This window comes from Natator depressus, chromosome 1 (genome assembly GCF_965152275.1).
Source record: "Natator depressus isolate rNatDep1 chromosome 1, rNatDep2.hap1, whole genome shotgun sequence".
Classification (NCBI taxonomy): domain Eukaryota; kingdom Metazoa; phylum Chordata; order Testudines; family Cheloniidae; genus Natator; species Natator depressus.
This window is the reverse complement of record NC_134234.1, coordinates 238,501,848-238,515,952: the sequence shown is the minus strand read 5'-3', so window position 1 is coordinate 238,515,952 and position 14,105 is coordinate 238,501,848. Positions and strand designations below refer to the sequence as shown.

At 40.6% G+C, this 14,105-nt stretch overlaps 1 protein-coding gene across 1 annotated transcript in view; it reads left to right on the top strand.

Annotated features, from left to right (window-relative positions):
* CACNA1C (calcium voltage-gated channel subunit alpha1 C) overlaps positions 1-14,105 on the top strand; it is a 714,429-nt gene that overhangs the window by 95,645 nt on the left and 604,679 nt on the right. Inside the window, exon 2 of the mRNA XM_074938754.1 lies at positions 8,425-8,747. Coding sequence (XP_074794855.1) covers positions 8,425-8,747 — 323 coding nt within the window. The remainder of the gene's footprint in view (positions 1-8,424; positions 8,748-14,105) is intronic.

Sequence of the window (14,105 nt, the reverse complement as noted above, 5' to 3'; positions counted from 1 at the left end):
TTGAATTTCATCCTATTTACTTCAGACCATTTCTCCAGTTTGTCCAGATCATTTTGAATTTTAATCTTATCCTCCAAACCACTTGGAACCCCTCCCATCTGCACACTTTATAAGTATACTCTTTCTGTCATTGTCTAAATCATTGATGAAAATATTGAACAGAACCAGACGCAGAACTGATCCCTGCAGGACCCCACTCGATATGCCCTTCCAGCTTGACTGAACCACTGTTAACTACTCTCTGGGAATGGTTTTTCAACCATTTATGTACCCACCTTATAGTAGCTCCATCGAGGTTATATTTCCCTAGTTTGTTTATGAGAAAGTAATGCGAGACATATCAAAAGCCTTTCTAAAGTCAAGATATATCACATCTACCACTTCTCCCCTCTCCACAAGACTTGTTTCCCTGTCAAAAAAAGCTATTAGGTTGCTTTGACATGATTTGTTCTTGACAAATCCATGCTGACTGTTACTTATAACTTTATTTTCTTGTAAGTGTTTGCAAATTGATTGCTTAATTATTTGCTCCATTATCTTTCAGGGTATTGAAGTTAAGCTGACTGGTCTGTAATTCCCTGGGTTGTCCTTATTCCCTTTTTATAGATGGGCACTCTATTTTCTCTTTTCTAGTCCTCTGGAATCTCTCCCATCTTCCAGGACTTTTTGAAGACAGTCACTAATGGCTCAGATATATCCTCAGTCAACTCCTTGAATATTCTAGGATGTATTTCATGAGGCCTTGTACCTGGGGAATGGTCTCACTTTAAAAAAAAAAAATCTAGCAGGTAGTTGCATTTAGCAGACATAGTGTTCAGCAGGCTTATTGGGAAATGTGCTTCCCCTCCTCCTGCTGCATAATTCTCAGACTTCCTTTCCTAGTTAAGGCTGGTGTTCCTTGTTCTCCTACATGAGTTGTTGTTTGTTGTTTTTTAAATAGGGTACTGGTATACTGAAGCCAGTTAGTGCATTGTCACAACTGAGCCACAGAAAGGCAAATTACAAGCTAATTTGCTTTTTGTGGGCCTATCGAGGCAGTGCTGATTCCCACCCTACTGGGCTTTTCAAACTAAGCTTTGATAAGATACTCACCTATTTGGTGAGCAAGAGAGAGGCGAGTAGGTTACCAGATTTTCAGAATGGAATTCGTCAAACCGGAGAAGCAGAGGAAGAAACCATACAGAGTGGGAAAATCCTTGATGGTGATTGGTCATCATCATCCTGCCAATTGAAGAGGGTGAGAAGAGGAATCCAGCATCTGCACTATAGCAGACTTAACCACAGAAAGTAAATTAGCTGGTCAGTGAGACTATAATGCCTTTATTGTAAATACAGGATTATGCCCTTAGTAAATAATTAATCTGAATTGTGTTAATTCAAAAACATGCTTATAAAGAGAAATGTAATCTTTAAAGGCCATATCACCTGAAACAGACAACAGAAACGTCTGAGGTCTATTGTAGCTCTTTCCAACACTGTTCAATTGTTTTTGTTTTGAAGCTCAATTTTGAAATAGAATATGTTGACTGAGAGAGACTGTGAATGTAATGTCAGATATTCATGCTGTTTAAGTTCGTATATGTGCAGGAGCACTTCAATGATGCTAATCTTTGCTTACCTTTTTAAAAGGGGATATCAGTGTCTAATAATTGGATACAAACAAAAAATCCTGGCAAAATAGACTTTTGTGGGTCAGACATAATTCCATAAAAGTAGTTTAAGTTATTGTGACTACATCTTAGAGCATATCTTGTATGTTGGATCACTCATTGTTCTGTGACCTCTCACTCCTGTCCCAACTAGAAGACGCTAAATACTAGACTCCAAAGAGATAAAGCTATTTCAGCATCATAAACTTATGATTCCCTATTTTTGTTGAGTATATGTTTGACCATAAGGATCCAATTCAGTTCTGCAATACCTCCATTTATATCCTCCAATTCTTTCATGTGGCTGCAGAGTTGTCTCCTTTGGAAGAAGCATGGGGGTTAACCATCAAATCTTGCTCAGATTTTGGGGTATTTGCTGTGAGACAGAGACAACTGCATAGAGGCACTGTGCAGCTGCATCAGCTCATTGGCCCCCTTTCTCCAGTGGAGTCATAGTTTCATGGAGTCCTGCATTCATGGTTGCCACAGGACTCCCCATGTGTGGAGGGTTCTGTGTAGAAAGGAATACTTGTTTATCTTTTTTGTGAGTTGATACTCCACAGGGCTTAAGGAGCCTAGAGGAATTTTGGGAATGTCCTCTGGTTCTCCCTCTCTCCATCCCTAGATCCTTGGATCGAAGCCCTGCAGGGGTCTAGGGGTTGAGAGGAAACATGGTGCTGTGGACACAGTAGATCCCAACACACATCTGGGAGGCAGGAAATCTATGCACAGAGGATGTTTTATGCAGTGATTCTAAGGGGAAGATCCCTCCCAAGGTTCATTAGAATGATGATGGGTAATGTTGTTGTTTTTGTTACCGTAGTGCCTAGGAGCCCCTGTCATGGACCAGGACCCCATTGTGCTAGGTGCTGTACAAATACAGAACAAAAAGACACTCCCTGCTCCAAAGAGCTTACAATCTAAGTAGTGTTAGCAAAATTACGAAAATTTGCCATGAACAGTCAATATGTAATTTTCAAACTTAAGATCTGACTCAGTTACATACAGCCCAGGCAGATCCCGCCACCTACACTGACTTCTTTTTAATATTTTCATGGTTGCAGCCTCTTTTGCTTCTTATTGGACTCTGTTCTTTCCATTAATGATGTGCAGCATAAAGAGGCTCTGTTGAAGAGAAAAAAAGCAAAGGTATCTACTCCCAAGTAAAAAACAACTTGAATAAGATTTTGTGTGTGTTTAATTTAAAAGAAAAATGTTTAGTCTCAGATTTGGCAGAGAACCATCTCAAATAATCTATTTTTTTTGTGTGATCTGGTGTTCAAAACCAATTTATAGCAAAAAATTATTTGAATCTACTACCTGGGCTGGCAACTTGCATCCTGAGTTTCAGCCTGATGTGATGTTTAAAGGGGCAGGTGTATAGTATAACTCTTGCTGTAGCAAAAACTAAATTTCAGGTTGCCATTCAGGTTTCATTAAAACCCCTTGTTTTCACTTACGAATTTTGCAGAAATTCTCCTTTTGGGAGGAAACTTTTCAATGCTTTGTGTCAGCCCAAAGGTTAATTATAAGAATGTTTGAGCTAACTGTCTTCATTTATTTTTATTATTTATTATAGTAAGCAAATAAGTGTGGGGGCGGAGGGGAGAGGGGAATCTATTTTACTTACTTATCTATTTTAAATATGAAGACTACTTTGTATCCAGTCCTACAGTCCTTGGGCAAAACTCCCCAATGATGTCAACTGAGACTTTAGTCTGAGTAAAGATGGCAGGATAAGGCCATGCGTTTGCACACAAATGAATCCAATGAGTTAACTTTGAGATTTTGAACTTTGTATGTAGCTAGTTCTCAGTGTGCAGAATTGCTGAAGCAAAGTTTTTCCTGTAGCTACAGATTGAAGTTTAAAATCCATGGAATTGTGAGACAACACAATTATACAATTCTGTTGTTCCAGGGCATGGGCTTTTGCATATCTGTGCAGCTGCATCAACTGTAGAGTGCTACAGTTTACAGAGCTGTAGGAAAAAAGAACAATTACACAACTCCATAGTGCTGCAGCCACATTTCATTTTCTACATCTATACAACATTAATGTTGCAAATAATAAAATTAAGTCAGGAAATGCAAAAATTACAGTTCTCATGTTAAAATTAACTTGGCCACATTGAATATACAGTGTTCACCATTTAAATCATTAAATTGTTGGCATTGGTATGACACATACACCATGAATTACTTGCAAACAGCAATTGTAAATATTTTAATGGTGATCACAATACATTATTTGGGGTGATTTTGCTGTAAAATGTGTAGTGTAATGTATAGCATGTGCAACGTGGTTAATTCCCACTGGTAGACCAATCTTAACTTCAACATTTTGACCTCATTTTAAATTTACAACCTTGATTGATATTTAATAATTCATATAGTGCATGGGTGGGTTACCTGTGGGCAGGATAGCTTGTGGCTAAGTTAGCCCTGATTACAGGCTGAGCCCCACCTGAGGGGAATCAGGGGATTCCAATGTAAAAGGCAGAAGGCAGTTGCAGCCAGGGGTGGGGGTGAGAGGGGAGCCTAGCCTGGCCTGGCCTGTTGGATAAAGCCTAGGAAACTGTATCGTGTAGACACTGCAGGGAGTAGTCAGAAGGCTTCTGCGGAGTTCTTAGTCAGTAGGGGAAGGCACCACATGAGAGAACCTGTGGAGAAGCACAAATTCCAGGCTGGGCATGCTAGGAGGCAGACTGTGCTCTGCTGAAACTGGGACTGTGAGAGCTTGTGTTCTGTTTTCAAAGACTTTGAGTTATTTTGGACTACAGAGTGAGAGAGACTGAACTAGGGTTGAGGCCTGGAGGGCTGCTGTGTACCAGAAGACTAAATAAATGGAACCCCTTGTGGGAATTGTTTGAATTATCTTTAAATAGTGACAGGGCTCAGAGTAGCAGCCATGTTAGTCTGTATCTGCAAAAAGAAAAGGAGGACTTGTGGCACTTTAGAGACTAACAAATTTATTTGAGCATAAGCTTTCGTGAGCTACAGCTCACTTCATCGGATGCATTCAATGAAGTGAGCTGTAGCTCACGAAAGTTTATGCTAAGATAAATTTGTTAGTCTCTAAGGTGCCACAAGTCCTCCTTTTCTTTTTAAATAGTGAGTTATTAAAGGGCCCTGATGAAAGAGAATTAGAGGCGGTTGGTGGCCGCTGTGCTACAGTGCCATGAAAAACGACTTTGCTCTCAGTAAAATTCACTCCTGCTCTTCAGCCGTCCAACATGAGACCTCTGCACCATTGAACTGTGTGAGCTTTATGTGTTTTTTTTTTTTTTTTTTAATTTAAACCATTTCTCTAAAGTGCCTGTAGATCAAGTCATTTGTCACTGCCTTTAGTTATGGAGCACAGATAGTGTCTGCAATCTCAGAGCCTCATTAAACAGACAGATCTTCATCAGTAATCAATATTTTCAATATTTGTTAATATTAAACTGTCATTGACTAGTCATTTAAAATTAATTTGTGCCAAAGGACTTATTATGGGCCTCATCACTGCAGTAGAAACAAAAGATAGTGAAGCCACTAGAAGATTGCATTCTTAACCAGACCAATACATCAGTCAAAATGCGTAGACTTGAGTTCTTATGTTGAACCTAACTAATAAGCAGTACTGACAGAGAAATTCCCGAATTGTAGAGAAGTCTTTGTTAGAATGCAGTGGCTGTTTACTTTCATGACAGTGGGATCCAGCCAGCATGGTCAGAACACAGTGGTAATGGGTCAGTAAGTTTGCTTCTTCTGCAAAACACAGATCTTTTCCTATCCTCTCTAATAAGTGTGTATTAAAGAGCAGCTTTAGGTTAGAGAGATGGAAAGGGAAGATAAAGGAAAACACTGCATATGAAAACAGTCTGAAAATAAATGTGTAACCCAGAGTATAATTGATAAGAACTGGAGACTTGTTGTCCCACACTAGTAGTGCACCAATTCACCAAGGCATAGAAAATGTAAAGTGTGTTTTGTCTGCCATGTTACCAACTGTTTAATCTAGAAAAGATCTAGGCAACCTATGTACTCTGCCCTAAAATCTATTTTTCTGCACTCTGACTGTTTTGTATGGGTGTGAAGCACCACATTTCTGACTCCAGTCCACTTCTGTTTTCTTTGTAACATACTGCACCTTCGTTATTAATCAGCTTTAACCCATGGTGCCTAGCCACGTGGTCTTCAGTTGTCTTCTTCTTTCGTATGGCATAAAAACGAGTAATGTGTGAGATGTCCAAATCTAGGTTGGTGGTCTAGTTGATTGCCTCAGGTGACATGAAGTGAATGGCAGAGGTATCACCAGCATATGATCACTGAGGACATTGGTTGACAAGGCATTCCATAGTTCGAAGTTTGTTTTTGCAGTCACAAATAGGATTATGTCTTATGGAGGATGTAGGTACATCTGCCATCAGATGTGGTTACAGTTCAGAATGGACCCTATATTCCATGAGAGTGAAAAGCTGCTGGGATCTTTGATTGGGTCCATGATGAATTGTGTGTTTGGGTCATTGAGTTTGACATCCACCTTGCTTGCCACTGATCCTTGGAGAAATCCCAAGTCTTTAAAATCTTGCACTGCAATCTAAAAAGAATTTGAGTCGGAATCTCAGTATGTTATTTTGGTCTTCATGTATTGGAAGATCTTTATTCCCTCGAATATGATGGGACTCCTGAAGGATTCTCATATTGAAATGAACTTGGGGTGGGTGGATGTGTGGTCTTCAGATAACAGAGAGAGCAGGAGACAAGCTCAAAATTTTCCTGCTATGAGAAGAAAACTAGAACAGCCTGATAATCTCATGGAGATGGCTGACATAAAACATCAGCAGAAAGAACAGGAGTACTTGTGGCACCTTCTTGCTAAGGTGCCACAAGTACTCCTGTTCTTTTTGCAGATACAGACTAACACGGCTGCTACTCTGAAACCTGAAATAAAACATCAGCTAACCTAATAATTTTCTGTCTCTTCTTTCAGTGAGAGATGTATTTTAAAGTCTTATGTGCTTTTTACTTAGGGGCATAGATTAGAGCAGAAGACTGCAACAGATTAATTGTATCTTTCTGCTCACTCTAATGCATTTATAATGCAGCTATTGCTGTGGTATCTTGACACTATATAGACAATTTGAAAGCAACAATTACAGAAGATTAAAAAAAAAAAGATTTCCAAGCAACTTGCTAACTTCCCTCCCCCACTTTTAATCATCTCTTAGAATGTATTCTACGGATAGGAGGCACTAGGTTGCCTTCTTCTGGTCCCTTTTGTTTTCCTTGTACAGGAACTCAATTGGTCTGCCTGCTTAAATATCACTGGATTTCTTTATTAATCCTCCTTAAAGCGGAACACAGTCAATGTTAGGTAATGAGCTAGCTCTGCTATGTAAGATGATCTAACTCCTTCCTCTGGTTTCTCCCCTTCTGCTCCCCTTTGCGAGTATGCCTTTCTGAAGAGCAGCAGCACCTGATCAGAGGTGAAGGGAACTGCTGTCTCTCAAGGATAGCCGGTGTTCTCGCAAGTTGAATAATTTATTTATGTGCTGTGAAGGAGTAATTATAATTGGTTCAAATTTATACTGCTACAGGACATTCCAGCTTCCTAATATAATTACTAATATCCCAAAACATGAGCTACTGCCTAGTTCACAGATAAAAACATATAATAGAATTTTGAGGCTTTCCTTTTGAGCACATGTGTAGTTCGCAGCCAGAACGTGGCTCATTGTTTACATATCACAAAAGGGTGTGGCTAAACAAAAGCTCATGTGCCGTTTCACCTTACAGTGAGGTCATCTTGCTAAAGATTTGGAGCATCAGGATTTTAATGATAGCAAACAGATGTCATAGACATAGTAATTTGGGTCTGAATATATGAATTAGAGTTTGCATTATTTCAGTACACGATCAAGGAGAAGGTGTCTGAAAACTTTTAGTAAAACACAAATGTCTTAAATAATGGGAAAGAGTACTTAAAAATTTATTGGCTGAGATAATTTCTTTTAATGGTAACATTTTGGTGGGTTTTTTTTTTAGTTTGTTCAAATGTGACAGTCTCTTTAAAATACAAGCAGCAGAAATAATGTTTAAAAGTCACCAGTTCATGACACCAACACAACATACTCTCAGGAATGAATTCATAAAAGGAATTTTAAAGCTATGTTTTTATTTTTGGTTTCTTTCTTTACATTTTCGCTTTTCCTGGGTTTTTGTTAAGCTCCTGGGAATGTTTTTTTTTTTTTTTTAAATTAGTTATGATGTCAGTCCCCTATGCTGTTGAAAAGAATAGAAGACCCCTTTACCCCTATGCACACATGTCAGGTCAAACTCCCTCTCTTTTTGTGTGTGCATGCGCCTCATTTGGGGTCATTCTACACATTTACATGTATGACATTAGTATATTTAGTCCTGAAGGAGTGAGATCTATCCTGACCTTTATGAACTTTCAAACTACTGAACTTGGCTAAATGAGTGAGAGAAGATGGGAAAGGTGGACATTTTCTTTTAACATTGAGTGCCTAGTGATTGTATTGATTGAAGGTTGTAAACAATTCCATGTCCATGGATTTTCATGTGAGAGTATTTCAAGGCGATTGACACTGCAGAGTAGTATTCCCATAAAATGAAGAAGTTGAACTGAAGGGAAGTGCTTTTGTTAACTTTATAGCCTATGCTTACTTAACCTGAAATCTTTATTTTACTGAAGCTTAAGCTCTTTCAAAGTAATGTTTCCTCCTCCTGCTAATATAGCTGAATATATTTCTTTGTTTTTCATTCCTAGGTTCCAACTATGGGAGTCCCCGTCCAGCTCATGCCAACATGAATGCCAACGCAGCTGCAGGACTTGCCCCAGAGCATATCCCTACTCCAGGGGCAGCTCTGTCATGGCAGGCTGCTATCGATGCTGCCAGGCAGGCCAAATTGATGGGTAGTGCTGGCAATGCAACAATATCCACAGCTAGCTCCACGCAGAGGAAACGACAGCAGTATGGGAAACAGAAAAAACAGGGTACAACCACAGCTACACGTCCTCCCCGGGCATTGCTGTGTTTAACGCTGAAAAATCCCATCCGGAGGGCATGCATCAGCATCGTCGAATGGAAATATCCTTTTCGATTTAGTCACATAGAAACGAGCAAGTTGTTACTGTGCATTAGGCACAGTGCATAAATATGAATAAATAAATACATTAGGCTGACGGGCACCTCAGGGAATCTAAAGTCGATGAGTAGTCTCTGATGAGTTCATTGAGAACAGTTGTGCTCAAAAAGTTTAGGCAACTGTACTAGGCTAGAGTCTTGACTGTACTGCGGCATATCAGAAGCCCGTAAAAGTTTTGCCTGATGGAGTTAGCGTCAAATTTTGCCCTTACAAAAGCATGTACAACTTATGCTGAAATCAGTTGGAGCTGTGCAAGGATCTCTGAGGGCAGAATTGGACCCATATTATATGAATGATAGCAATTGATCACATGCTTTTTTAGTTACTCATGCTTTGCCTATTGTGTAACTTAGGGTACATCTACACTGCAATAAAAAACCTGCAGCAGGCCCAAACCAGCTGACTTGGGCTCACTGGGCTCGAGCTGCAGGGCTGTTTAATTGCAGTGTTGACTTCTGGTCTTGTGCTGCAGCCCAAGCTCTGGGATCCTCCTATTTCACAGGGTCCTAGAGCCCAGGCTCCAGCCCAAGCCTGGAAGTCTACATAGCAATGAAACAGCCCTGCATCCTGAGCCCTGTGAGCCTGAGTCAGCAGGGTCAGCCACAGGTTTTGAATTGCAGTGCAAACATACCCTTAGAGAATTTGATGGTATGTGATTCAAAATTCAAGAGCTGTGTAAGTCGTGGTGGCACACTAAATAATACAGTATGCATCCTGGAAAGAAAAGGGAATGGCATTGGCATGGAAGAGTGAAACATGATAAAGTGTTTTCTGTGATTGGGCCAAATCCTGTTCACCTTACTCATGGGAGTAATTCCACTGAAATCACTAGGACTATTCGCATGAGTAAAGTGAGCAAGTTTGTGCCTGTTAACTGGAACTGGGCAAGAGAGAGAGACTAGGGGATGAGTGTGTGACTTATAGTATAAACAATCCAGTAAAAGTTAGAGAGTGGGTGTCTGGATCTAGCATTATGAGCAAGGGGCAGACAGTCAGATAATATCTATTACCAGTGTGACAGAGCAGTAGAATTCAAGGGCCCAGTCCTTCTCCCCTTAAAGTCAATGAGAGTTTGGCCATTTACATCAAAAGGAGCAGAACCTAATTTATAATATAGTTTTATTTTGAACAGTGTCTGTCAAACTGTATCCCACATCCCACTGGAGTGAAATACACATTAAAATACAAAGAAAAACTTTCAAAACAACATAAATCAAAACTAATCAGAAATGATGATTGTTAGAAAATCACTAGGTAGGCAGGGATCTTCAATAAATCCCAGGGACAGGACAAGAGGGTTAGGGGTAGGAGGGGAAACAGGGCTCGGATCAGCCTTTCTGATGAAGATAGCTCAGAACTCAACAGCATGTAGGATGATGGAAATTGACTGGTGGTTTTTAAGATTTGATGTGCTTATTTAGATGTTGCTCCCAATGAGGTTTGGAGGGCAAAATGTAAAGATGGGAAAGAACCCAGCACTATAAGCCTGTTTAGACCTTGCTGAAACAAAATCTTCTTTTTCAGATGGAGAACGTGTTAAAAATGGCCCTGTCAATAAGGGTTCATAGATGTCCTTAAGCATCTACCAGTCTGTTCCTTCCTTTTTGGGATGCTAGTTCTTAATCCCTTTGATTGGTTTTGCTACTTGTTATCCCTTCTGACCCAACACTAATGCTTTTAGCATAAAATGATGGATGGATGACTTAGGGGTCTAAACTGAATATTGGTTTTCTTACTGGCACCTCAGTAACCACATGTCTTCAGGTAGACAGCATGAATTGAAGTTTGATAAATGAATAAGATCAGTGTTGGATGAAGGGACTTGTGTTGTAAAACAGGATGGAGCACTGATGAGATTTGGAGAGGATCAAGCAATGCAATCAAATCAATTTGAACATGCTGGTGCTCGATTTTTGTTTATTTTATTTTTTTAAAGCTAGTAAATAGAAGATTTTTTTTCTATCAAAAACTGTCCCTGAAAGTCTAGTGTTTACAACCACAAAATATTTCAATATCATCAAAGGGTTATGATGAGATTTCATCTTATTCAGCACTCTGATTATTCCCAATTATTTAAAATTATTTAGAAGGGCTGGGCTTAATGTTCTGAACACTTAAAGTCAAAGCACACAGGATGTTAAATAAATATCAGATGTCATTAATGGCCTTTTTATTTTCCTATGCTGTGATTTGCAGCTTCCCACAAAAAAAAAAAGTCCAAACCTGCAAAGCCTTACTTCTGAGATGTGTCTGGTCACATATATACAAGGGCTCCCATTGTAATAGATATAGTAACAGTTATTAAAGGGGTGCTATCAAGGTTGTTAGGACTAAAACTTGGCCTGTGAGTACCTGGAAAGTTGTATTCTATTGTACCTTAAGGTTCCCAACTGTGCACTTTTTATATATCTGATAAAATCCTGACCCTATTGAAATTCAGTGGGCGTGCTCCCAGTCAGTGGTGCTCCCAGTGTCTTCAGAAGGCCAGGATTTTACACCAATCCTTGCTCTAGTGCAACATTTAGACACTGTCAATTTACATTTGGCTCAAAAATTAAATTTGGAAATATTAAGCTTTTATAAAACCTAACACCAATATAAATGTTCCACAATTAAAAAAAGAAATTCCAGTGAAATGGTTTTTAGACAAAATAAACATTCGTCTACAGTGCTTGAAACCCAAACACTACAGCATTAAGATCACAGAAATAAAGCTGGCTATAAATAAAAGTTAAACCAACTTTGGTCTTGATTCTTCAAAGGCTTGGGCACGTATTTAACTTTAAACACTGGGAATCATATCCATGTCTTTGCAGAACTGGGATCAGAATTGATTGTCCAAAGAGAGAGAGAAAAAGTAAACAAAGGCCATAAAGGGTGACAAACTGGATTTTAAAAATTCATTCACTTTCCATAATCTAAGGTCTTATTAGTAGCATACAATAGTTAAATAAATGTTTGTTTCCAGTATTTAATTTCTAAACTGACACTGTTCCTTTCAGAAAAAGACCTTAAAAAGCAGCAGCCAACAAGAATTTGGGTGCTGATTAGAGCTGGAATAAACTAGTTCATCAGAAAAATTTCACCACCAAAAAATGAAGTTTTGGTTAACCAGAAATTATTCACAAACGTGTGTTGAATTCACTGAATAGTTTCAGCCCCCTTTGCCCCCCCCCCAACAATTTTTAGGCTAGAGTGACATGGGGATTTAGGTGCCACTCACAAAACTGGAGGTGGTGCCCATATTCCCCTTTTACCAAAGCCCAGAGCATTCACTCAGGATATAGGAGACTTGGGTTCAAGCCCCTCTTCTGCCTGAGATGGAGCAGGGATATGAACTTGAGTTTCCTGCATTGAATGTGAGTTCCCTAACCACTGGACTATAGGGTATCCTGGTGTGGGTCTCTCTCAATGTCTCCTGTTGAAGGTGTACCACTTTTTGTAAATTCATCGGGCCAGAGCCAGAGAGTGAGACTACACTTTGGTGGGTAGGGCACTCACCTCAGAGAGGGGAACACCTGGGTTCATGTCCAGGCTGTAGTGCAGGGGGGGCAAACTTTTTGGCCCGAGGGCCACATCGGGGAATAGAAATTGTATGGCGGGCCATGAATGCTCACAAAATTGGGGTTGGGGTGTGGGCTCTGGGGTGGGGCTGGGGATGAGAGGTTTGGGGTGCAGGAGGGTGCTCTGGGCTGGGATTGAGGGGTTTGGAGAGTGGGACGGGGATCAGGGCTGAGGCAGGGGGTTGGGGCATGGGGAGAGGTTCAGGGAGTTCAGGTTCTGAGTGGTGCTTACCTCAAGTGGCTCCCGGAAGCAGTGGCATGTCCCTTCTCCTGCTCCTATGCGGGGGCATGGCCAGGCAGCTCTGCACACTGCCCCATCCGCAGGCACCGACCCTGCAGCTCCCACTGGAGCGCATAGGAGCCAGAGCGTGGCCATGCCATGGCTTCTGGGAGCTGCATGGTGTGGCCCCCGGACTGAGCTGTGTGGTCCAGCCCTCGACCCAGCACCCCGGCCAGAGCGGGGCCGACCCGCGTGGTGCGGCCCCAACCTAGTACCCTGGCTGGAGCGGGTCTGAGCCGTGTGGTCTGGCTCGCAGGCCAGCTTAAAACGGCTTGCAGGCCGGATCTGTCCCGCAGGCTGTAGTTTGCCCACCCCTGGTCTAGTGACTATTTATATAAAGTGGAAAAGGTTCAGCAGGAGAGATTGAGACCCACCCACTGAGTAGGGCATTCACCTGCAATGTAGGAGACTCAAGTTCAAATCCATGCTCCACATCAGGCAAAGGAGGGACTTGAACCTGGGTCCCCCACATCCGGGGTGAGTACACTTGGCTATTGGGTAAAAAGGGTCAAAAATATTCCCACCTGCTTCTCCGCTTGGTGAATGCCTGAAATTGAAATATTATGTTTTGATCAACCTGAAATAAATTATTTTTTCATTGTTTTGTTTTGTTTTGTTTTCTGTTTGTTTCTCTGAGAAAACTGAACAATTTACATTTTGGGTCAATCTAAAACAATTTTGATTTTTTGTTAGATTTTTCAGTTTGGCCAGTGAACCAAAAAATTGGTTATTTTCACAGCTCTAGGCCTGATATTGCACGCTTATGTATGTAACTCTATGCACCTGAGTGGTCCTATTAAGATCAATGAGTCCATGTGTGCATAAAGTTAAGCGTGGCTCCAATCCAATTCCTGCTGAACTCAGTGGAAAGACTCACATTGGTTTCAATGGACATTGGATAGGGCTCTATATGTATAAGTGGTTGTGCAGGATTTGGGCCTTATTGTGCACCCCAAAAGTAAATTTTTAAAAAGTGTGTGTGCGCGCACACCATGGAGCTGAAATGCCCCTGCATAGGTTTCCTGGCATAGTGTGTGCTTGGCTGAAGAGTATCCCTGACATATTGGGTAGGCTGTCATTTGTTTTGCATGTGAAGCCAATGTACACAAAAAGACAATTAAAAAAAATCCTATTCCAGCAAATAGATTATTAAAAAAAAAAAAAATCCCTGGCTTGACTCCTTCAGATAAGGTGATGCCGTATGAAAACTTTAAGATGGGCCACTTTTTACCTTAACAACCTTGATCATGCCTTTTAAACAACCTCTGGTTAAACACACACACACACACTCTTAATTCCTTTTGAGATCAAGACTGAGGAAAGAGACGCTGTGTTAAAAATATATCACAAGCTATTTGTTACAGATCCTAGTGCTTCATTGAATGTCTCTTTGAAATGTGAGGGAACAGGGTTAAGAAATGCTAAACTGCTGTCAAAAATATTTAAAATATATAGTCC